The 25,877-nt window shown below is 33.1% G+C and overlaps 4 protein-coding genes across 5 annotated transcripts; 2 read left to right on the forward strand and 2 right to left on the reverse strand.

Moving 5' to 3' along the window:
- Window positions 1–477: 477 nt before the first annotated feature.
- On the reverse strand, window positions 478–1,596 carry LOC132915320 (E3 ubiquitin-protein ligase XIAP-like). Its single transcript, XM_060975122.1, has 3 exons — window positions 955–1,596; window positions 788–872; window positions 478–668 (listed from the first exon to the last, which is right to left on the reverse strand). The coding sequence occupies exons 1-3, from the start codon at window positions 1,594–1,596 to the stop codon at window positions 478–480; spliced, it is 918 nt and encodes a 305-aa protein (XP_060831105.1).
- Window positions 1,597–4,570: 2,974 nt separating this feature from the next.
- On the forward strand, window positions 4,571–5,295 carry LOC132915268 (ankyrin repeat and SAM domain-containing protein 6-like). 2 transcript variants are annotated; one of them, XR_009659815.1, is made up of 2 exons: window positions 4,571–4,942; window positions 5,062–5,295. XR_009659815.1 is itself a non-coding variant. In XM_060975090.1 (2 exons), exons 1-2 carry the CDS (start codon window positions 4,816–4,818, stop codon window positions 5,167–5,169), a joined length of 267 nt encoding a protein of 88 aa, XP_060831073.1. In that variant the 5' UTR covers window positions 4,658–4,815; the 3' UTR covers window positions 5,170–5,295. The 2 variants fall into 2 exon arrangements, 1 of the variants encoding a protein (XP_060831073.1); XM_060975090.1 differs by having other exon boundaries at window positions 4,658–4,974.
- A 6,827-nt stretch (window positions 5,296–12,122) lies between these two features.
- On the reverse strand, window positions 12,123–13,241 carry LOC132915321 (E3 ubiquitin-protein ligase XIAP-like). Its single transcript, XM_060975123.1, has 3 exons — window positions 12,600–13,241; window positions 12,433–12,517; window positions 12,123–12,313 (listed from the first exon to the last, which is right to left on the reverse strand). The coding sequence occupies exons 1-3, from the start codon at window positions 13,239–13,241 to the stop codon at window positions 12,123–12,125; spliced, it is 918 nt and encodes a 305-aa protein (XP_060831106.1).
- Window positions 13,242–17,023: 3,782 nt separating this feature from the next.
- Window positions 17,024–18,151, forward strand: LOC132915322 (E3 ubiquitin-protein ligase XIAP-like). The gene is made up of 3 exons (XM_060975124.1): window positions 17,024–17,674; window positions 17,757–17,841; window positions 17,961–18,151. The coding sequence occupies exons 1-3, from the start codon at window positions 17,024–17,026 to the stop codon at window positions 18,149–18,151; spliced, it is 927 nt and encodes a 308-aa protein (XP_060831107.1).
- The last annotated feature ends 7,726 nt before the right edge of the window (window positions 18,152–25,877 follow it).

The raw sequence follows: 25,877 nt of genomic DNA on the forward strand, positions 1-25,877 counted from the left end.
GTTAAATGTTTTTGTCTTTGATCTTTTTCTTGCGGTAGCTATTTTTAAATAGAGAAGATTACAAGCGAAGCATAAAGAATGAAAGTACAATAAGAGAAAAAGTAAGCTATGACTTTTATGATTAGAAATATATATGTATAATACAGTTTCATTTTACTAACAATAAGGGGAATAAAACAAGGAACAATTAGTTAGATTACTAAAAAATAAGTTAACTTTATTCAGGTAAGAGAAGATACATGATTCAGATTAATGTTTAATTAAGTAACAGTTAAAATAAAAGAAAAGTCAAAAATATACAGAAAAAATGTATTTGATTAGATTAATAATATGTTTCTATTTGCATATTATCACACATTTTAATGTTACGTTTTAATGTTTTAATATTTGTTAAAAATTATTATTATTTCTACATAATTACACATATATATATATATATATATATATATATATATATATTATACAATATTGCATGCATTAAGCAGAAGCTATACGAACTACAGCTTTAACTTCTTCCCGGCAAATTATGCATTTCAGAAAAGCAGGGGCGCAATAATTACATGTTGCGAGATGTCCGCAAGGTAGGAATGCAATTGTTGCTTCTCGTCTCATGCAAACTTTACACGATCGAGCATCCTCCAATTCCTGATTTTCTTGTTCCAGAGCAGCTAAAATAGTAAACAGTATATTTAAATATAATATATAATACAAATTTATTATACGTATACGGATTTCATACAAATTAAAGAAAAAATGATCTATCTGTGTTTTTATTTTCACTACTTACCACATTTCTCAACGAGAGTCATCTCGTCAGTTTCATTTTCATCATGGGATCTCTCATGATTGCCAACTGTAGTTTCTATTCGTGCCTGTAATAAATATAATGTACATAAGTATATATTGGAATTGTTAATTATACATATGGTTCAGGGTGTAAGTTTTTCTACTTACTTCTGTAGGAGTTTCGTAGAAGTCTTGGCCTGTTACATTCTTAATATATTCCAAACCCCGTGCTTTGATTGTATAACAACATCCAGGAGACGAAATTGCATGTCGATTCCACGGGTCTTCTCCTGGACTCCAATTGTCCATAGCAATTCCACAATGGTGACAGACAACCGTATCATTTACTCCGTTGAAGTAGAAGCCTGCATCGGCTAATTCTTCACTTTTTATATATGTATTAGGCCATGTTGCGAATGTGCCTAATCTGGATTCGTAAGTATGATATTTCGAAGTTGCTTCTTTGCTAACTGTTCTTGATCCCAAGCGGCTCTGTCTTTTCATTGGCACATTGCCGCAATTTTGATTGCGGACGAATCCGCACTCTGGTGAATATGCCTTGTGAATTTGCATGGGAGTATTAGGCTCTAAACGGTAATTTAACTTCACTTGACACACGAAACATTTGATTGTATTCGATGTGCCCGTATAAAAGAATCCTGCTGCTGCAAGGGGAATGGCAACATATACAGGCCAGTTTCGAAAAGTCAAGAGTCTTGCTGTTTCAAAACGAAGATCACATCGTTCTTGAATGCCACGCGACGTCGATGGAACCGACGACATTGGATTAATCGTTTGCATCGGCAACATTTCTGATACTGACGACGTCGTACGAATGAACCACACGAACTATTCCACTCTTACAGTAATACTGAACCTTGAATCTTAAACCTTGCTGCTAGGACGTGCCTATTTTATACAGTGATCCCTTCATCCCACTATAGGGCACTGTGCAAAGTGCGCAAGTTGTCGACCAATCAAATGTCACTGATGCTCCACCCCTTACCGTACCGCAATGTACCGTACTATAGTAGTAGTAGAAGAGTAGAAGGAAAATATCTGTGCTAAAAATTATTAATCATCGCGGAACATGATAAAATTATTTTTACAAATAAGTATACAATTTTTTCAACGTGTGAAACATCTCACACAGGGTTTCTGCAGGAAAATTCAACAGTTTGTAAGAATTTATTAATTTATTTTGAGATAAAGTTCTCTCGCGATGCGAATAATAAGACGCCGTAGCATTATGTTATATTATATTTTATCTATCATATCATGTCACTTGTCACTTTTCGCAAATGTTCCTTACCTTTGGCAACAATATACCATAGTTTGGCGCTAAAATTGTTAATTGCGTATGCACTAGATGATAGTAAAAACGAAGATTAAAGCTATTAATTATTAAAGCGATACACTTAGCTTGAAAAGCAATTAAATCTTGAAAAATATCGAGGGGATCGTTCTCGTTTGACAAATGCGAAAAAAAAGTATCGACGAAGTAAAACCATTGAAATAGACGATGCCTATGTTTTGTTACCAACAATCCTGAAATTGCTAAAATGAGTGATCATTCTCATTATTGAACGTCTGATATCTAGTGTTTATATTCGTGTTCAATGTAGCGGCGTATCTACGGTATCCGATTTCGCTTGTTTTTTCTTTAATTTTCTTTATTTTTCTCTAGCATTTTGCATTTTATGCATATTCGGTGGCAAAGATTCTTAGGGCCACAAGTGAACGTTCTAAATTTCCCATTTTTGTTGTATCTTGCTGCATGTTTCTAATTCCTAAGAAAACAGGTAGTAGAATTTCAAAAGAAAAATCTTTCCATATATAACGGTTCTATAATAACGGGTGCGTTTCTTATTCGCTTTATCTCTCCTAAGAAAATTCAGCTATTATGCTAAACATTCTATGATTGTATGGAATTTTCGTTAGCCTAAATGAGTTTTTCTCCAATACAATCGAGTGGAAAGATATGTTTTCTAAAGGTGACGAATGAGCAGATAATTTTATTCTCCTGCCTTTCCTGCCCGTATGTCTTGAAGGAAACCTCTTTATGATTAACGTCCAACGAGCCTCTATTGAATATTTGCATCAACTTCGAAGCGATACGAAGCTTTTACATTGTTGTACTTTGAAAAAATAAACTGTTATTATACTTTGAAAAATAAATTATACCGCATATCTCCTATTACTAATTATTAAATTTGATTTCCTTCACAGGACTTTTCAGATCTGTGTATACAACTATGCCTACGACTACGAAACAAGTTCTTCTGCTCTTTTCTTCTCTTATCAAAATGTAACTTTCCTAATCAAAATAACATATATCCATTAGAAATAGAAAAGGATACATCGAATATTCTTCTCCTTTTCTCTCTCTCTCTCTCTCTCTCTCTTTTATTTTCACTGTCTCTTATTAGAATTCTGTAATCCATACCGGGATCTGAATACACTATACTGAATACTGATTCAAATCCTACATTTAAATTTTATAACGAGGAATTATTTATTTACAAATGCTGTTACATATAATATATTTTTATAAGCAGTTTTTTAAACAACTCCAAGTAATATTTTTTCACATCCGTAATTAGCTTTCAAGGGGCAAAAAATTCAGTAAAAGTACAAAATCTGTAATCATACATGACTTTAGCAAAAACCTATTGACGTAGTTAATTTCTCTAAAAATTACATTTCTTTGAAAGCGCCTGGGTTTTTATCTAAAGTAATTTCCACGATATGAGGACTATGGAGTTACACTGAACTTTAATGATTTTTGTCACTCCTTCAAACTAAATCATCGCTACTATAAAAATGTCTTGCATCTGTTAATGGTATCATCGTTCTATAAAAAGTTAATCAAAATAGGTGTTTTTTAATTGAGTAATTTTCGTAGACCTGTAAGCCTTTCAAAACGCGGGCCCGGGTTCCGGCGAAGGTGCTGAATCTGCCTTACGGCGGCCCTGATCCACGCATACCCACATAAAAGACTTTATTTCCCACCAAACAAAGCCGTAATACCTAACCTCAATGTTTCAATGTAGGGAATTTAGAATCTATAATTTGCCAAATATGTATATATGTACAAGTTGTGCATTATTTAACATTATTTATTGTGAATTATCCTTCGAAAACTTTTCTATATTTGCTTATCAAACAAATTTAAATTGACTTGTGTTGCAAATGTCTACTCTATTCTATAAATTATTTCAAGAAATGTAAATATAACAGCCGTTTCTTCCATATTTATGTAAAAAGGTATTAGACGAGTTTTCAACTAACCTATACTCTATGATGCCATCATTTTGTTTAACAAAATTTCAGATGATTAATGTTTTTATAAATCAGAAATTAAAAAAATATACAGCTATTGCTTAGAAAATGTTTATTTTAGGATTTACTACCACAGTACATTTTTTCACGATATTGTACATTAATCTAATCTTTTTGTCTTCTTGTGCAGTCCCCCAGATCCAGCAACATCCAGATCTTCGTTAAGATCTTAACAGGGAAAACTATTACTCTTGAAGTTGAAGCTTCTGACAAAATAGAGAATGATCCGAAAGCTAAGATCCTCAGACAAAGGGGGTATTCCTCCAGACCAGCAGCGTTTGATCTTTGATGGCAAACAACTAGAAGACGATAAAACTCTTTCAGATTATAACATCCAGAAAGAGTCTACACTCCATTTAGCGTTGAGAATTCGCGGAGGAATTCAGATCTCTTCTTAAAACACTTATTGGTAAAACCATTACCTTGGAAGTTGAAGTTTACAAAACAATAGAGAATGTGGAAGCTAAGATCCAAGAAAAAGAGGGTATGATTACCATCAATGCTAGCAATTTGCAATTGATACATATACAAAATAACTAGGATATTCTGATTTAACTGTATTGTTTGCAAAGATTACAGTCCATTCGGCCACAAGATTTAAATATTCAACACAAAGAAGATCTTGATACTACTCTTGAATATGTGCCTGAATTTAGTCCATTGCGCCAACAAAATGTTCCTCCAAATATGAATGATGAAAATGTATTTGGGGAAAATAGACCAACATCACCACGGTACAGGACACCTCCAAGAGGAATAATTTTAAATTCAGAAGAAACAATAATGTGTGTTTTACTAAAACATTACGGATTAGGTCAATGCGTGCCTATATTTCTCCAACAAGAAGTAAATATGTTATCAAATTATATGTTATATATATATAAGTATATGCATAAAATTTTATTATAAATTAATATTGTAAATTTATTTCAGGTTGACATTGATTTGTTTATGACTTTAACTAATGAAGATTTAATTGAAATTGGTATAAAAAATGAAGCTGACAGGAAAGCTATATTAGAAGTGATAAATAGGTCATAAAAAGTCAGCGACGCAAAAAGAATTTATAACCTTTTATTAATTATATCTAATTATATATTATTATTTTATTTGTTATATACTAAAGCTGCTGTAATGTATAAATTTAAAAATATAATATCTTATGTTGGAGTATATTAGTATTATATCTTATACTAACTTAGTACACTTAAGAACACATCTAACGCATTTATGTTCATTAAAGTACTATAAATACATTCATGGTATATTTGGTTTTTCTATGTCGCCTCTGATTTATTGTACTTATAAAATATATTTGAATATTGTGTATTGTGAATAAATTGTGGTCTATAGTTTTTTAATTTATCATTGTATATTGGAGTGTATAATTTGCGTTTGCATATTTCATTTGTAATGACTTTGGACAATTGGAAATGATATTTTCGAAAATATGTATGGCTGTATGTGTGTGTATAAGACAAATCCCCAATATGTAAGACTTGAAAAAATTTTTAAATATCTCAAATATATTTATTTCATAACAAATATATCAAATTTAATTGTTTTCATGAATATTAACTTTGCAATTTACTTAAACATTTATATTTATTATATTTGAAATAACTTATATGCAAGAATTCTCTAAGAGAAGAATAACTAATTTCACAATATTCAAATTTTTTTTATAATTTTTTTATCGGTTTAAGCTAGGGAATTTAAAACTTATGTTTAGTAATATCAGAGCAATGTGGTATTAAATACCTAGGATCTACATATATGTATGTTTTACGTCATTTCACGTCCCTTCCTCTGGCTTTACTATATTGTCTATGAAAGACAACGTTCGTCGGAATCTGACTTTTGGAAGAACTTAACTTGCTTCACGAATTATTTGGAAGCGTGTAAGTATATTGCATAGCTATTTTTTTTATAATTGTGCATAAGAATCTTAATAAGTTGTCAAATCAATATTTTGGAATTCTATTTTTAAATCTCCATTTTGCATTTGCAGCATTCGAATCTATTAACACTTTCTCAAATCGGCTTCCAACTGCGTCATGTAACATCGATTACATTACATTATATTACAAAAAAACATTTCATTTACAAATCTAACATGAATGCTTGTTCTTTTTATGACATCTATTGAATCCTCTGAAGAATCGGAATCCTCTGGTGCATCCCAATTCTCTGGTTTATCCAAAAACTCTGGTGCATCGGAATCGTCTGGTGCATCTGAATCGTCTGGTGCATCCCAATTCTCTGGTTTATCCAAAAACTCTGGTGCATCGGAATCGTCTGGTGCATCTGAATCGTCTGGTGCATCTGAACCCTTTGGTGCACCTAAACCCTCTGGTGCACCTAAACCCTCTGGTGCACCTAAACCCTCTGGTGCACCTAAACCCTCTGGTGCACCTAAACCCTCTGGTGCATCCAAATTCTCTGGTCGGCTATTGTATAAGGAATACATTTTGTTCTTATTGTTACTTCTAGAGTTTCAAACCTATTTAAAAAAAAATAAACAAATTAAAATATCTAGTAATTGTAACAATGCGATATTATCGAAGTAATCTCGGTTCCGTGTGTTTTAGCGTAAAAGTTAAAAATTGTCTTTGAAGAATCAACGATTTTATTTGATATTTGAAGCGTTTGAAGAATCCCGAAACTTTCTATACAATCTACATAAATTCTTTCGCTACGATATTTTGACTTACAAATGGTAAAACGTTTTTAGTTAACTTATTTTAGAGAAATATTATACGCGTACGATTGATCAAACAGAAATATATTACAGACAAAACTTACGAATATGAGATGTTTACGTACCGCTACAACAGCTCACCAACTCTTCAAATGGAATCTTGACACAGTTTTAACACCTTGTTCTTGTATATTTTATATTGTTAAATTTAAACTGCAGTATCGTACGAACCAACCACACAAACTATTCCACTGTTAGAGGAACACCGAACCTTGAACATTCAATCTGTTGCTAGTACATGCCCATTTTATATAACTATCCCTACCACATTACTCCTTCATCGCAATATAAGGCACTGTGCAGATTGCTAAGGTTGTGGACCAATCAAATGTCATTGATGCTCCGCCCCTTACTGTATAGTACTGTGCTGTATTATCATTGGTTGAATAAGCCATGGCCGCTAGGTACAGCCAGAAAAGGTACCTCTTACTCACTTTCGGAAACGATGCCGTTCTTCAAAGAATTCTTATTTGCTTTGTTTTTACTTGGCAATATTAACACTTTGTGTAAAATATCAGTAAACACTGCTACGGAATTTCCATATCGTTATGTTTCATATTTCTCATTCTCGTCAACTTTTAATGGGTACATTGTTTCCTCTTTCTGGTGTTCACGGTCCTATTTTAAGGATCGAAAGCAGCATTGTAACTAATTGTATACCTGTGTATACGTGGTCATAAATTTTAGTAGAAGGATAATTATGGTCGTAAACGGTATTACCTTAAATCTCAAGTAATTCCCTGTTTAACATTAATAAATAACACTAGCGTATACACAGCCTCGGTATTAATCCCCGCGGATTATAATAAAATTATTTCTACAAATAAGTACGCAATTTGTTTAATATGTGGAACATCTCACACAGGGTTTCTGCAGGAAAATTCAACCGTTTGTAACATTTTATAAATTTATTTTCAGATAAAGTTCTCTCGCGATGCGAATAATAAGACGCCGTAGCATTATGTTATATTATATTTTATCTATCATATCATATTATATATATATTATATATATATATAATATATCGATATATAATATATATATCGCAGAAAAATATCGTCTTTGTCACTTTTCGCAAATGCTCCTTACGTTTAGCAACAATATACCATAGTTTGGCGCTAAAATTGTTAATTGCGTATGCACTAGATGATAGTAAAAACGAAGATTAAAGCTATTAATTATTAAAGCGATACACTTAGCTTGAAAAGCAGTAAAATCTTGAAAAATATCGAGGGGATCGTTCTCGTTTGACAAATGCGAAAAAAAAGTATCGACGAAGTAAAACCATTGAAATAGACGATGCCTATGTTTTGTTACCAACAATCCTGAAATTGCTAAAATGAGTGATCATTCTCATTATTGAACGTCTGATATCTAGTGTTTATATTCGTGTTCAATGTAGCGGCGTATCTACGGTATCCGATTTCGCTTGTTTTTTCTTTAATTTTCTTTATTTTTCTCTAGCATTTTGCATTTTATGCATATTCGGTGGCAAAGATTCTTAGGGCCACAAGTGAACGTTCTAAATTTCCCATTTTTGTTGTATCTTGCTGTATGTTTCTAATTCCTAAGAAAACAGGTAGTAGAATTTCAAAAGAAAAATCTTTCCATATATAACGGTTCTATAATAACGGGTGCGTTTCTTATTCGCTTTATCTCTCCTAAGAAAATTCAGCTATTATGCTAAACATTCTATGATTGTATGGAATTTTCGTTAGCCTAAATGAGTTTTTCTCCAATACAATCGAGTGGAAAGATATGTTTTCTAAAGGTGACGAATGAGCAGATAATTTTATTCTCCTGCCTTTCCTGCCCGTATGTCTTGAAGGAAACCTCTTTATGATTAACGTCCAACGAGCCTCTATTGAATATTTGCATCAACTTCGAAGCGATACGAAGCTTTTACATTGTTGTACTTTGAAAAAATAAACTGTTATTATACTTTGAAAAATAAATTATACCGCATATCTCCTATTACTAATTATTAAATTTGATTTCCTTCACAGGACTTTTCAGATCTGTGTATACAACTATGCCTACGACTACGAAACAAGTTCTTCTGCTCTTTTCTTCTCTTATCAAAATGTAACTTTCCTAATCAAAATAATATATATCCATTAGAAATAGAAAAGGATACATCGAATATTCTTCTCCTTTTCTCTCTCTCTCTCTCTTTTATTTTCACTGTCTCTTATTAGAATTCTGTAATCCATACCAGGGTCGGTGTGACCTTTTGTGGGACCAACTTCAAAAATTTATTATACATATATACAGATATCGCAATCATATATCGTCTTTGGTACTTTTCGCAAAAGTTCCTTGCAACAATATACCATCGTGTGGCACTAAAAGTGTTAATTGCGTATGCACTAGATGATAGTAAAAACGAAGATCGAAGCTATCAATTATTAAAGCGATACACTTAGCTTGAAAAGCAGTAAAATCTTGAAAAATATCGAGGGGAACGTTCTCGTTTGACAAATGTGAAAAAAAGTATCGACGAAGTAAAACCATTAAAATCGACGATGCCTATGTTTTGTTACTAACAATCCTGAAATTGCTAAAATGAATAATCGTTCTCATTGTTGAATGTCTTTATATTCGTGTTCAATGAAGCGGCGTATCTACGGTATCCCATTGCTCTCATTTCGCTTGTTTTTCGAATTTTTCATTATCTTTCTCTAGCATCTTGCATTTTATGCGCCTTAGGCACCAAAGATTCTGAGCTGGAAATCTAAACTGGCTTTTGTCGAGATAAATGTCATGTTGGTATCATCACTGGTTCCTAAATCCAGATTTGGTACAACTGCTTGCGATTCTCTTCTGTTTTCCCCCGTCCGTCACGTTTGTTTTTATCTGCGTAACCAATGTATCGTAAATGGTTGTGCAAGGTGGTGAAATACACAGCATACGAAACTAATTAGTTTATTAATCTGTATGAATCAATTAAATATCAAAAGCAAAACCAATGTAATAACAGCTTTAAACGGCATCTGAAAAACGATAACATCCAAGGAAACAACTTGCGATTTAAAGAGTCGTATATGGAAAAATTCAAAGGTTTATTATAAATTGATATAAAAGGATTACTCTGAACATTTGTCAATGATTTTCTATGCAATAATGTAATAATTCTATATAATAACGTTCTCTGTTAATGTTGTGCATTATGTTGTAAGCTTTTCTATATTTGCTTATCAATGAAATTTAAATTGACTTGTGTTGCAACTGTCTACCCTATTCTATAAATTATTTCAAGAAATGTAAGTATAGCAGCTGTTTCTTCCATGTTTATGTAAAAAGGTATTATATGAGTTTTCAAGTAACCGATACTTTGTGACCTCATTATTTTGTTTAACAAAACTTCAGCTGATTAATGTTTTTATAAATTAAAAATTTTAAAAATTTACAGCTATTGAAAATGTTTATTTTAGGATTTACTACCACTGCACATTTTTTCACGGTATTGTACATCAATACAATCTGTTTGTCTTTTTGTACAGTTCCCCAGATCTAGCAACATGCAGACCTTCGTTAAGACCTTAAGAGGGAAAACTATTACTCTTGAAGTGGAAGTTTCTGACACAATAGGGAATGTGAAAGCTAAGATCCAAGAGAAAGAGAGTATTATTACCGCCAATGCCAGAAATCCACAATGGAAACATATACAAAATAACTAGGATATTTTAATTGAACTGTATGGCTTGCAAAGATTACAGTCCATTCGGTCACAAGATTTAAATATTAAAGTAAAGACAAAGAAGATCCTGATACTAGTCTTGAATATGTGCTTGAATTTAGTCCATTGCGCCAACAAAATGTTCCTCCAACTATGAATGATGAAAATGTATTTGGGGAAAATAAACCAACGCCACCACGTTACAGGATACCTCCAAGAGCAATAATTTTCAATTCAGAAGAAGCAAAAATGTTTGTTTTACTGAAACATTGCGGATTAGATCAATATGTGCCTATATTTCTTGAACAATGTATACATATATATATATATATGTATGTATGTATGTATGTATGTATGTATGTATGTATGTATGTATGTACGTATGTATGTATGTATGTATGTATGTATGTGTAAAATTTTATTACAAATTAATATTGTAAATTTATTTTAGGTTGACATTGATTTGTTTATGACTTATAACTAATGAAGGTTTAATTGAAATTGGTATAAAAAATGAAGCTGACAGAAAAGCTATATTCGAAGTGATTAACAGATCATAAAAAATCAGCGACGCAAAAGGAATTTATTACCTTTTATTAATTATATCTAATTATATATCATTATTTTATTTGTTATATACTAAAGCTGTTTTAATGTATAAATTTAAAAACATAATATCTTATGTTATAGCATATTAGTGTTATTTCTTATGCCAGCTTAGTACACTTGAGAACACATATGATACATTTCTATCTTTACTTATAAAGATACATTTACATACATTCAAATACGAAATGGCTGTAAAATTGTTGTATTCTTGATATGTGATAATACTTTATTAATAAGTACACTTTTTTTTGCTTTAGGATCATGCGGAATTGAACGCACATTTAGACAATCACTCAATTCGCTATTCTTCATTTGATCTAACTGATTTATCTTTTCCATTGTCACCGCAATATTGTTTTGATACTATTTAGTAAATTATATAATAATTGTATGTAATTTTAACTTAATCATACAGAAATTAGAAACATAAATATGTGTATACTGGATAAAGATGAGCTACTGTCTTTATCAGATTTAGCCCTTGATAGTTTCTCCTTTAGCGTTAAATGCTTTTGTCTTTGATCTTTTTCTTGCGGTAGTTATTTTTAAATGGAGAAGATTACAAGCGAAGCATAAAGAATGAAAGTACAATAAGAGAAAAAGTAAGCTATGACTTTTATGATTAGAAATATATATGTATAATACAGTTTCATTTTACTAACAATAAGGGGAATAAAACAAGGAACAATTAGTTAGATTACTAAAAAATAAGTTAACTTTATTCAGGTAAGAGAAGATACATGATTCAGATTAATGTTTAATTAAGTAACAGTTAAAATAAAAGAAAAGTCAAAAATATACAGAAAAAATGTATTTGATTAGATTAATAATATGTTTCTATTTGCATATTATCACACATTTTAATGTTACGTTTTAATGTTTTAATATTTGTTAAAAATTATTATTATTTGTACATAATTACATATATATATACATGTGCATGCATTAAGCAGAAGCTATACGAACTACAGCTTTAACTTCTTCCCGGCAAATTATGCATTTCAGAAAAGCAGGGGCGCAATAATTACATGTTGCGAGATGTCCGCAAGGTAGGAATGCAATTGTTGCTTCTCGTCTCATGCAAACTTTACACGATCGAGCATCCTCCAATTCCTGATTTTCTTGTTCCAGAGCAGCTAAAATAGTAAACAGTATATTTAAATATAATATATAATACAAATTTATTATACGTATACGGATTTCATACAAATTAAAGAAAAAATGATCTATCTGTGTTTTTATTTTCACTACTTACCACATTTCTCAACGAGAGTCATCTCGTCAGTTTCATTTTCATCATGGGATCTCTCATGATTGCCAACTGTAGTTTCTATTCGTGCCTGTAATAAATATAATGTACATAAGTATATATTGGAATTGTTAATTATACATATGGTTCAGGGTGTAAGTTTTTCTACTTACTTCTGTAGGAGTTTCGTAAAAGTCTTGGCCTGTTACATTCTTAATATATTCCAAACCCCGTGCTTTGATTGTATAACAACATCCAGGAGACGAAATTGCATGTCGATTCCACGGGTCTTCTCCTGGACTCCAATTGTCCATAGCAATTCCACAATGGTGACAGACAACCGTATCATTTACTCCGTTGAAGTAGAAGCCTGCATCGGCTAATTCTTCACTTTTTATATATGTATTAGGCCATGTTGCGAATGTGCCTAATCTGGATTCGTAAGTATGATATTTCGAAGTTGCTTCTTTGCTAACTGTTCTTGATCCCAAGCGGCTCTGTCTTTTCATTGGCACATTGCCGCAATTTTGATTGCGGACGAATCCGCACTCTGGTGAATATGCCTTGTGAATTTGCATGGGAGTATTAGGCTCTAAACGGTAATTTAACTTCACTTGACACACGAAACATTTGATTGTATTCGATGTGCCCGTATAAAAGAATCCTGCTGCTGCAAGGGGAATGGCAACATATACAGGCCAGTTTCGAAAAGTCAAGAGTCTTGCTGTTTCGAAACGAAGATCACATCGTTCTTGAATGCCACGCGACGTCGATGGAACCGACGACATTGGATTAATCGTTTGCATCGGCAACATTTCTGATACTGACGACGTCGTACGAATGAACCACACGAACTATTCCACTCTTACAGTAATACTGAACCTTGAATCTTAAACCTTGCTGCTAGGACGTGCCTATTTTATACAGTGATCCCTTCATCCCACTATAGGGCACTGTGCAAAGTGCGCAAGTTGTCGACCAATCAAATGTCACTGATGCTCCACCCCTTACCGTACCGCAATGTACCGTACTATAGTAGTAGTAGAAGAGTAGAAGGAAAATATCTGTGCTAAAAATTATTAATCATCGCGGAACATGATAAAATTATTTTTACAAATAAGTATACAATTTTTTCAACGTGTGAAACATCTCACACAGGGTTTCTGCAGGAAAATTCAACAGTTTGTAAGAATTTATTAATTTATTTTGAGATAAAGTTCTCTCGCGATGCGAATAATAAGACGCCGTAGCATTATGTTATATTATATTTTATCTATCATATCATGTCACTTGTCACTTTTCGCAAATGTTCCTTACCTTTGGCAACAATATACCATAGTTTGGCGCTAAAATTGTTAATTGCGTATGCACTAGATGATAGTAAAAACGAAGATTAAAGCTATTAATTATTAAAGCGATACACTTAGCTTGAAAAGCAATTAAATCTTGAAAAATATCGAGGGGATCGTTCTCGTTTGACAAATGCGAAAAAAAAGTATCGACGAAGTAAAACCATTGAAATAGACGATGCCTATGTTTTGTTACCAACAATCCTGAAATTGCTAAAATGAGTGATCATTCTCATTATTGAACGTCTGATATCTAGTGTTTATATTCGTGTTCAATGTAGCGGCGTATCTACGGTATCCGATTTCGCTTGTTTTTTCTTTAATTTTCTTTATTTTTCTCTAGCATTTTGCATTTTATGCATATTCGGTGGCAAAGAGTCTTAGGGCCACAAGTGAACGTTCTAAATTTCCCATTTTTGTTGTATCTTGCTGTATGTTTCTAATTCCTAAGAAAACAGGTAGTAGAATTTCAAAAGAAAAATCTTTCCATATATAACGGTTCTATAATAACGGGTGCGTTTCTTATTCGCTTTATCTCTCCTAAGAAAATTCAGCTATTATGCTAAACATTCTATGATTGTATGGAATTTTCGTTAGCCTAAATGAGTTTTTCTCCAATACAATCGAGTGGAAAGATATGTTTTCTAAAGGTGACGAATGAGCAGATAATTTTATTCTCCTGCCTTTCCTGCCCGTATGTCTTGAAGGAAACCTCTTTATGATTAACGTCCAACGAGCCTCTATTGAATATTTGCATCAACTTCGAAGCGATACGAAGCTTTTACATTGTTGTACTTTGAAAAAATAAACTGTTATTATACTTTGAAAAATAAATTATACCGCATATCTCCTATTACTAATTATTAAATTTGATTTCCTTCACAGGACTTTTCAGATCTGTGTATACAACTATGCCTACGACTACGAAACAAGTTCTTCTGCTCTTTTCTTCTCTTATCAAAATGTAACTTTCCTAATCAAAATAACATATATCCATTAGAAATAGAAAAGGATACATCGAATATTCTTCTCCTTTTCCTTCTCTCTCTCTCTCTCTCTTTTATTTTCACTGTCTCTTATTAGAATTCTGTAATCCATACCAGGGTCGGTGTGACCTTTTGTGGGGCCAACTTCAAAAATTTATTATACATATATATAGATATCGCAATCATATATCGCCTTTGGTACTTTTCGCAAAAGTTCCTTGCAACAATATACCATCGTGTGGCACTAAAAGTGTTAATTGCGTATGCACTAGATGATAGTAAAAACGAAGATCGAAGCTATCAATTATTAAAGCGATACACTTAGCTTGAAAAGCAGTAAAATCTTGAAAAATATCGAGGGGAACGTTCTCGTTTGACAAATGTGAAAAAAAGTATCGACGAAGTAAAACCATTAAAATCGACGATGCCTATGTTTTGTTACTAACAATCCTGAAATTGCTAAAATGAATAATCGTTCTCATTGTTGAATGTCTTTATATTCGTGTTCAATGAAGCGGCGTATCTACGGTATCCCATTGCTCTCATTTCGCTTGTTTTTCGAATTTTTCATTATCTTTCTCTAGCATCTTGCATTTTATGCGCCTTAGGCACCAAAGATTCTGAGCTGGAAATCTAAACTGGCTTTTGTCGAGATAAATGTCATGTTGGTATCATCACTGGTTCCTAAATCCAGATTTGGTACAACTGCTTGCGATTCTCTTCTGTTTTCCCCCGACCGTCACATTTGTTTTTATCTGCGTAACCAATGTATCGTAAATGGTTGTGCAAGGTGGTGAAATACACAGCATACGAAACTAATTAGTTTATTAATCTGTATGAATCAATTAAATATCAAAAGCAAAACCAATGTAATAACAGCTTTAAACGGCATCTGAAAAACGATAACATCCAAGGAAACAACTTGCGATTTAAAGAGTCGCATATGGAAAAATTTCTCTATGTAGTACACAATAGAGGCTCGTTGGACGTTAATCATAAAGAGGTTTCCTTCAAGACATACGGGCAGGAAAGGCAGGAGAATAAAATTATCTGCTCATTCGTCACCTTTAGAAAACATATCTTTCCACTCGATTGTATTGGAGAAAAACTCATTTAGGCTAACGAAAATTCCATACAATCATAGAATGTTTAGCATAATAGCTGAATTTTCTTAGGAGAGATAAAGCAAATAAGAAACGCACCCGTTATTATAGAACCGTTATATATGGAAAGATTTTTCTTTTGAAATTCTACTACCTGTTTTCTTAGGAATTAGAAACATACAGCAAGATACAACAAAAATGGGAAATTTAGAACGTTCACTTGTGGCCCTAAGAATCTTTGCCACCGAATATGCATAAAATGCAAAATGCTAGAGAAAAATAAAGAAAATTAAAGAAAAAACAAGCGAAATCGGATACCGTAGATACGCCGCTACATTGAACACGAATATAAACACTAGATATCAGACGTTCAATAATGAGAATGATCACTCATTTTAGCAATTTCAGGATTGTTGGTAACAAAACATAGGCATCGTCTATTTCAATGGTTTTACTTCGTCGATACTTTTTTTTCGCATTTGTCAAACGAGAACGATCCCCTCGATATTTTTCAAGATTTAATTGCTTTTCAAGCTAAGTGTATCGCTTTAATAATTAATAGCTTTAATCTTCGTTTTTACCATCATCTAGTGCATACGCAATTAACAATTTTAGTGCCAAACTATGGTATATTGTTGCCAAAGGTAAGGAACATTTGCGAAAAGTAACAAGTGACATGATATGATAGATAAAATATAATATAACATAATGCTACGGCGTCTTATTATTCGCATCGCGAGAGAACTTTATCTCAAAATAAATTAATAAATTCTTACAAACTGTTGAATTTTCCTGCAGAAACCCTGTGTGAGATGTTTCACACGTTGAAAAAATTGTATACTTATTTGTAAAAATAATTTTATCATGTTCCGCGATGATTAATAATTTTTAGCACAGATATTTTCCTTCTACTCTTCTACTACTACTACAGTACGGTACATTGCGGTACGGTAAGGGGTGGAGCATCAGTGACATTTGATTGGTCGACAACTTGCGCACTTTGCACAGTGCCTTATAGTGAAAAGAAGGAGTAAAGGGTAGGGATAATTATATAAAATAGGCAGGAGCAAGCAGCAAGGTTTAAGATTCAAGGTTCAGTATTACTGTAAGAGTGGAATAGTTTGTGTGGTTCATTCGTACGACGTCGTCAGTATCAGAAATGTTGCCGATGCAAACGATTGATCCAATGTCATCGGTTCCATCGACGTCGCGTGGCATTCAAGAACAAGATGATCTTCGTTTTGAAACAGCAAGACTCTCGACTTTTCGAAACTGGCCTGTACATCTTGCCATTCCCCCTACAATACTTGCAGCAGCAGGATTCTTTTATACGGGCATATCGAATAAAGTCAAATGTTTTGTGTGTCAAGTGGAGATAAATTACTCTCCACAGCATCTTATTCCCATGCGAGTTCACAAGGCATATTCTCCGGAGTGCAAATTCATCCGCATGGAAGATTGTGGTAATGTGCCAATTGAAGAAAGTAACCGTTCAATACCAAGAAGCGTTAGCAAAGAAGCAAATTTGGAGTATCTTTCTTATGAATCCAGATTAGGCACATTCGCAACATGGCCTAATACGTGTATAAAAATTGAAGAATTAGCCGATGCAGGCTTCTACTCCAACGGAAAAAATGATACGGCGGTCTGTCACCATTGTGGAATTGCTATAGACAATTGGAGTCCTGGAGAAGATCCGTGGAAGCGACATGCAATTTCGTCTCCTGGATGTTGTTATATAAGAAAAGCACGGGGTTATGAATATATTAAAAATGTAACAAGCCAAGACTTCTACGAAACTCCTACAGAAGTAAGTAGAAAAACTTACACCCTGAACCATATGTATAATTAATAATTCCAATATATACTTATGTACATTATATTTATTACAGGCACGAATAGAAACTACAGTTGGCAATCATGAGAGATCCCATGATGAAAATGAAACTGACGATAATACTGTCGCTGAGAAAATTGGTAAGTAATAAAAATAAAAACACAGATAGATCGTACATTCTTTAATTTGTATGAAATCCGTATACGTATAATAAATTTGTGTTATATATTATATTTAAATATGCTGTTTACTATTTTAGCTGCTCTAGAGCAAGAAAATCATGAATTGGAGGATGCTCGATCGTGTAAAGTTTGCACGGTTCGAGAAGCAACAGTTGTATTCCTACCTTGTGGACATCTGGCAACTTGCCAGTATTGCTCCCCTACATTTACGAAATGCATAGTTTGCCGAGAAGAACTTAAAGCTGCAGTTCGTATAGCTTTTTCTTAATGCATGCACATGTATATATATATATATATATATAATTATGTACATATATAAATTATCATGTTCATATCTCTTATATCAATATACTTTATAATTTTTAAGAAATGTTAAAATATTAAAACGTTAAATTAAAATGTGTGATAATATGTAAATAGAAACATTAAATTAAACTAATCAAATACATTTTTTCTGTATATTTTTGACTTTTCTTTTATTTTAACTGTTACTTAATAAAACATTAATTAGTATCATGTATCTTATCATACCTGAATAAAGTTAACTTTTTTTTTAGTAATCTAACTAATTGTTCCTTGTTTTATTCCCCTTATTGTTAGTAAAATGAAACTGTATTATACATATATATTTCTAATCGTAAAATCATAGCTTACTTTTTCTCTTATTGTACTTTCATTCTTTATGCTTCGCTTGTAATCTTCTCTATTTAAAAATAGCTACCGCAAGAAAAAGATCAAAGACAAAAACATTTAACGCTGAAGGAGAAACTATCAAGGGCTAAATCTGATAAAGACAGTAGCTCATCTTTGTCCAGTATACAAATATTTATGTTTCTAAATTTTGTATGATTAAGTTAAAATTACATATAATTATTATATAATTTACTAAATAGCATCAAAAAAATATTGCGGTGACAACTTTATAGCTAGGTACTTACTGTCTCACTCTACTACTAGTTTTAATGAATTACTTGATAAATCTAAGTTTAAAATGAATAAAAATTAATAATTAGGAAACCGGAAATTTCTAAAGGAGCGTTCAGACGATCAATATTTATTATCAATACTATTGTCAATATATAAGGTTCTCAATATTGTATTGACAATGTACAGAGTATTTAATTTTGGAAAACTAAGGTCAAACAGCGGTTGTAGAGGACATATGTATACACTCATACAGAAAAGTAATTCAGTACTGATGTTTAAAACATTTCAAGCTCATCAAAATCGTTGCAGCATTTATCCAATTAACTGTGTTCGACGCGTATACACGACATTGCTTGATTTTAATTACGCACCCCGTAAGAGATTTTGAAAACTCAATTCCGCAGTTAACTGATGAAGATCGAAGATAGACAGAGGAACGAAATTGGGTACAGAAAGTCGGATCTCGCAACAATGTTCGTCTCTCTCTAATGAAATCTTTGTTAAATTTCTTAGGTGGAAAATCGTACACCGTTTGTCACAGTAGCTTTACAAGAGTGCGAACGAATGAATCTACTGTGTGAAGAACTTGGAAGATACCTGCAAGAATTAGAATTAGGTTTAAAAGTAATGACAAATTTTTATGCATTTTTACATCTGTGCTGTATACTTTTTTTACGCAAATGCTACATGGTCTCTCGCATGCACGACAACTTCTAACAAAAAGGAAATTTCTCTCTGCCCCTACCATCGGTGCACGCATTGTATAAACCTGCAGAGTATGCGTGAATTTTAATAATTTAATATTTGTAATATTTGTATATTTTTATAATTTGAAAATTTAATATAATAATTAAGATAATTTGGTCCAATTCGATATTTGACTCTTTTTCTATAATTAAGAAGATTGCTGACAACAAAAGTTTGGGTTATTGGAAAGTTATTGGGTCTGTTACGTCGCGCGAGATTGTCCGTGCGACGTCCCTTTCGGTCTGACCGTTAAGGCCTACCCCTCGGTACACTGACCTGCAAGAAACCCAAGGAACCACTATAAACCGAATCTTTTCAGCTGAACTTCTATTCACACAAGTATTTTCAGTTTATGGATGGTCCTTTGAGCAGTCCTTGGGTTCATTGCACTCTCTTGCTAATTACGGAGAAAGCAGATATGCCCAGCAAAATTGCTGATTTTTCCCAAGAACAAGGACACCCATGAGTCATATCTGCAGGAGACTTTCTCCTCATATTTTGTTTATTAACATTGGCTATAACCATTGGGCATCGCGGATCGTTACCCTCACTTTCCTACCGAAAAGTGTGAACAACGCATCCGCGTCCTTAGTTCAGAAAGGGTACACCCACATCGAGCTTTCCTCCTAAATAATACGATACGGGTCCGGAAAGTTCTTGTAATCCTTCTGTACGAAGAAAATTTAACTGTGCTACTAATAAACCCAGTCGTTTACTGAACTAATCCTCTATCATTTAAAATTACGCTATACCTTCATCGCCGCTCTTCAGAGGTTTATCGCTCGACGCGGGTTTTGCTCTACCATTCATTCCGACAACGACACAAACTTCATTGGCGCGAATAACGAATTACGTGAACTTCATGAACTCCTACAATCGGACGATCACAAATCAAAGGTACACACATTCCAATCAGATAAGCAAATCGAATAGCGCTTCATCCCCCATTCCTCATTCCTCGCACTTCGGTTGGCTCGGGGAGGCAGCGGTAAAGTCATTTAAAAGCCACCTTAAACTCGTCGTCGGCAACGAGTTGCTTACCTTCGAACAATTCAACACCCTCATTGTTGAAATAGAAGCAATTTCATCATTGGCGATTCATTAATGAGTTTGCGGGAACGAGATTTCAAGGACATTCCATCCAATCGGCTCTCCAGATGGCAATATCTCCAACAACTCAAACAGTATTTTTGGAACCGCTGGCATAAAGAATACTTGAACGAGTTGATCAACCGCAATAAATGGAGCAAGAGTGGACACAGCATCCAGGAAGGCACAATTGTTATCCTCAGAGAGGACAACGTGCCCTCAATGCAGTGGCCTCTGGGACGAGTTACCAAGGTCCATCCAGGCGCCGATGGTGTCATCCGGACAGCTACAGGTCAAACGGCGAAGAGCATCTTGGATCGGGGCATCAAAAGGCTTGTCCCACTGCCGTTTCAACCTGATTTCGAGAAACCCGAACAACCAGCAATCGAGACGAAATAGTATTAGAATTCCAAACAATGCCACACCTCGCCAATTTTGATCGGTACCCTCTCAAAAATGTATAAAGAAAAATCAAATCTTGGCTAAATAAACTATTTAAAAAAAAAAAAAAAATATTCGCTCTCTTCCGATCACGAAAGTCAAGCGTTTCTTGATATGCAGAAATTTTATGATAACACATTGATATCGAAAATTGTCATTCTATATCTTCGATTTTCAGAACACAGGGAATCACCATAATGGGGTACCCTATTTTAGTGCTATCCCATTCAATTTATTGTCATTTCAAGTGCATGCGTACTCGACAAAACTTTAGCGTTAATTTTTTCGAAAACAAAACTTTGTATCAAAAATTGTCATTGTACATTTTGAACTTAGTTTTGAATAGGGAATCATTTACTTTCGGCTTGCAGCACATCTTTTCAGAACATCTTGTTCTAACTATATATAGTTAGACACCGATTCTTCGCGATTGAAATTTAAACAATTTATTGTATTACTACTTCCTGAAATTAAAATTTCTAGTGCGTGTATAACCTAAACATGGAAACTTGCAAAAATTCACGGAATTGGAAACTTTATACTTTTATAAGGAATGTTATAAAAACATTTCAATATTTAACTGTGAAACCTAGGAAACGGTTGTTCTTGTAACAAACTTGGTCGCAAAACAGGACGCTTCGGTAGTCTACTTTTTGTGTGCTGTGGGACTTTGGGAAGGGGCGGGATGAGAGGGAGGGGAGGGGGGATGTTAAATAGATTTATTTACAATATTTACAATATTTAACAACTGTGGTATAATCTGTAAATGTTTAATTTAATCTGTAAAGTGAAATTTTTATCTGTAAAACCTACAAAATGGTGATTCTTATAACATCTGATATTTAATTCTTTAGATTTACGAAATGGATATTAGTAAAATATTCGAAATTTGATCTTAAGAATATTCGTAGGACTTTCGGGAGAGATGTTCCTAGAACATCCAAAATTTTAATTTTAAGAACATTTGTAAAATTTAAGAAATGGATGTTCCTAGGACATGCAAAATTTAAGTCTTGCAAACATTTTGGGAATATTCACAATGGACATAGAATGTTCGGATATAAATTTAACATGAAACAGACGCCTTTTGGACGTACGGTGCAATCTAGAAATAGTCCACATCAAAATGTAATTATTTAACGATTATAGTCACGTATGATTAACCCAAGCAACAGAAAATTAGGATACGTGAAGGTTGTGCTGCTGTGATACCAGAAATGTTAAGTAAGATGCGATTAATTTCTTGTCACAGAATTACGAAATGTTCACAAGTGAGAAGCTATCATTTGGAACATGTGCTTAAGACTGAAATAGTTCTGAACATCGTAAATAAAAAAACATTGCAATAATATTGCTGTTGGAAAGATATACAGCAGAATCTCAGTTATCCGAACTACTTAGGAGGCAACAATGTTCGGATAATGGAATTTTCGAATAATAGAACAGTTACTTTCTTCCTCTTCATCTTTAAAAAGATTTATCTTTGTAAATTCATCTCTGTTCTATGTATTTTAAAAAAGAACACAAATTATGATAATAGCAATACACATAATGAAATGAAATAAAAAGACATTAATCTTTGAAAGCATATCTTTGTCCTATGTATTTAAAAAAGAACATAAATATCAATGATAGTAATACAAATAATGAAATTAGGTATGATACGATTAAAGATATATGGATCCCAAATCTATTTATCTGCTACATCACACAACTGTTTTAGCAAATTTAATTCGGTAAAGTTTCATTCCCTTTGTGTCCCTGTCACAGGGTTATAAAACAATAATAGAATAATGTACTAATATTAGTATATTATTATATACTAAATTTTACTAAAATAAACTAAAATTTACAAAACGATAATAAAACCAATTTGGACGCACGGAATACCACTATGGAGAGGAGGGGAGGCAGCAGTAATGAGTCACGTAAATAAACCAGAGTCGCCTCTAAAAGATATTCGGAACAGTAGTCAACGCCCCATAGTATGTTAGGAACGAGGATATACACAAAGAATTAAAAATACCAAAGGTCAAAGAAGAAATTAGCAGGTACGCAGAAAAATACAAGGAAAGAACGACAACACATCCAAACTAGCTATCTGCTGAAGAGAGCAAAACTCTCATAGAAAGAAGACTAAATAGAAAACACCCCACTGACCTCACTACAGAAATAAAATTGTCAAACTCGAAGATGGTATCCCGCTAGGGATAGCTATCCACATGTTATTTAGCAATTAGGTTAGCAAAATTTACCAAATATCCAGCTGAATAAATTGTAAAGTACAAATTAAATAATAAAAAAAAAAAATGTGTCGCATACGGCGCTCGAACTTATTCCGAATAATCAATCTCCCACTGTTATGCCAACTTCACTGTTACTAGTAAAGGAGCAGTTTATTCGTTTTGAATCTTTTGATGTTCTCTTTCATTGCTTGGCAACTTAAAATAGTAAATAGGTGCTATTTTGGTTAAACCATCTTTGGAATATTCTCTATCGAATGATTCGAGTTCAATTTAAATCGGTGCAGTAGTTTTGAAGTTATAACCGAACGAACATAAAATTGCACTTTATATATGTATATATGTATATGTATATGTATACCAGAGATAGAGATGTTGCGAAATTTGAAACTTATACTGAGGCCCTTGACTGTTAGGCTCTGTTGGTTATAGACAATATAAGTTAGAAGATGTAATAATTCCGGTTATAATAATTGCGTAATGTAATTAATTTTTATCTGACGAAGACACGTCTATGTTTCGGACTGAATTCTTAAAAACTGACCGTTAATAATGATTAAACTGTTTAACAATTAAACTATTAAACAAAAGAAAATAATATCGGCATCTTTCATATATATTTATATATAAATAAATGGTTGCTGTGTCTTTTTCCCATTTATATTGCAGTCTATGTATAAAGAAATTTATTTTCAATACGTTGAATAATTTTTGCTGTCATATACTACGCACAAGCATTTATTTCTCATAATAATCCAACAGGCACAAATAGAAATTTTGTACGTACATTTTTTGATGAAGTTTCGAAATAGTCCAATAAAAAAAATTCTAATTTGTCCTTAGAACTCATAAATTGATGAATTCGTAATATAATGTCAAATAGACAATTTAGTCAATTCTCGATTTCACATAAAGACTTTTCCTGAAATTGATACACTGAAGAATTTATTTTATACATTTATTAGGGTTTTTAACACAAACTGTGGAAAATTTGTTTAAAACGTTATTGAGTATACTAACAAGAACTGCAAGCGATACAAGCGGAGATATTTCAAAAGAAGACAAAATAAAAGGACAAATAGAAGACTTATTGGACAAACTACCAGAAGAATTTAATATGCTAGAACTTCATAGCAAGGTACTCACTGCCTCACTCTACTACTAATTTTAATGAATTACTTAATAAGTCTAAATTTAAAATAAATAGAAATTAATAATTCCCTTTCTCTCTGCTACCACCTTCGGTGCACACATTGTATAGACCTATAGAGTATGCGCGAATTTTAATAATTTAATATTTATAATATTTATATATTTTATTATAATTTGATAATTTAATACAATAATTAAGATAATTTGGCCCAATTCGATATTTGACTCTTTTTCTATAATTAGGAAGATTGCTGATAACAAAAGTTTAGGTTATTAGAAACTCTCTAGTTCACATTTTCGTTCCATATACTTACCTATTAATTAAAAGAATTAAATTAAAACTTTACTGATTGTTACGACCGTTCGCAGAGAGACGCGGTCGCGAAGAAAACGCGTCAGCGAGAGGCGTAAATTCTCGCTACGATTCATGTAACGCCGCGAAGTAGTCGTTCCCCGTGTTTCGATTAGGATAACCAGGGTTTAATGAATTTAACACTGTGTTAACAGGTTAAAATATCGTCTATATTCAACAATTAGTCATACAATAATGTGAGCGTCACAATTATTTAGCGATACGTACAATTAATGATTCGACTCGACTTTTGACAATTTTCGAATGCGACTGATCAGTTAGAATGTTTGATGGAGAATGACTGCTTGGACCGATTCTTTTGTCTTTCGGGGAGACAACCCCCACCACCCTAGGATCACGCCACCGCACGCACCAGTGATCACGTAGGCCAACTTCTTCGTAAAATTAAACAGATCTCAATCGAAGTCTCTGGAACTCGCAGCCAGGCGGCAACCATACACTCGTCGATACATTGTATTGATATACGACGCCGGTGGACCGTTGGCGACGGTTAGAAACACGACATTGAAGGCGCGCCGCGACAATGTGCGGACATCTGGTTGCCAGCCTGACCGCGGTAGGTGATTCGGTCGAGGAGAGTGTCACTCGACGTAACACTGATATTTGAGCACCGTTACAAACTTATCAAGTCGCGCATTCTTTGGGTACATTCGGTACGTGGTCGGAAATGTTCGGCCTTACTAATTTTTAATTGCTTGTAACTGTTTTATTATTAATCGTTGTAAAAAAATACGTGTCACATATCTTTCTTTCCTAAATTAATTTACATAATTACTGAATAGTGTGCAAGTACCGAATTCTTGGGAAGTCACCTCTCCGGTTATCTTCCATTCCTTCTTCTGGTCCCGATCGTTATACATACTGTATACTCAATACTGCTTGCTTATTACCTTTAGTTATATTGTTTAGTGTGATGTATGTAAGAATGCTGCATTTCTATATTATTATATTTTATATCTTTTTTATATATGTAAATAATTTTTATCGTATAAGAGTAATAAAAGATAGATCTTTATATTTAA

Source organism: Bombus pascuorum, chromosome 16 (genome assembly GCF_905332965.1).
Source record: "Bombus pascuorum chromosome 16, iyBomPasc1.1, whole genome shotgun sequence".
NCBI lineage: Eukaryota > Metazoa > Arthropoda > Insecta > Hymenoptera > Apidae > Bombus > Bombus pascuorum.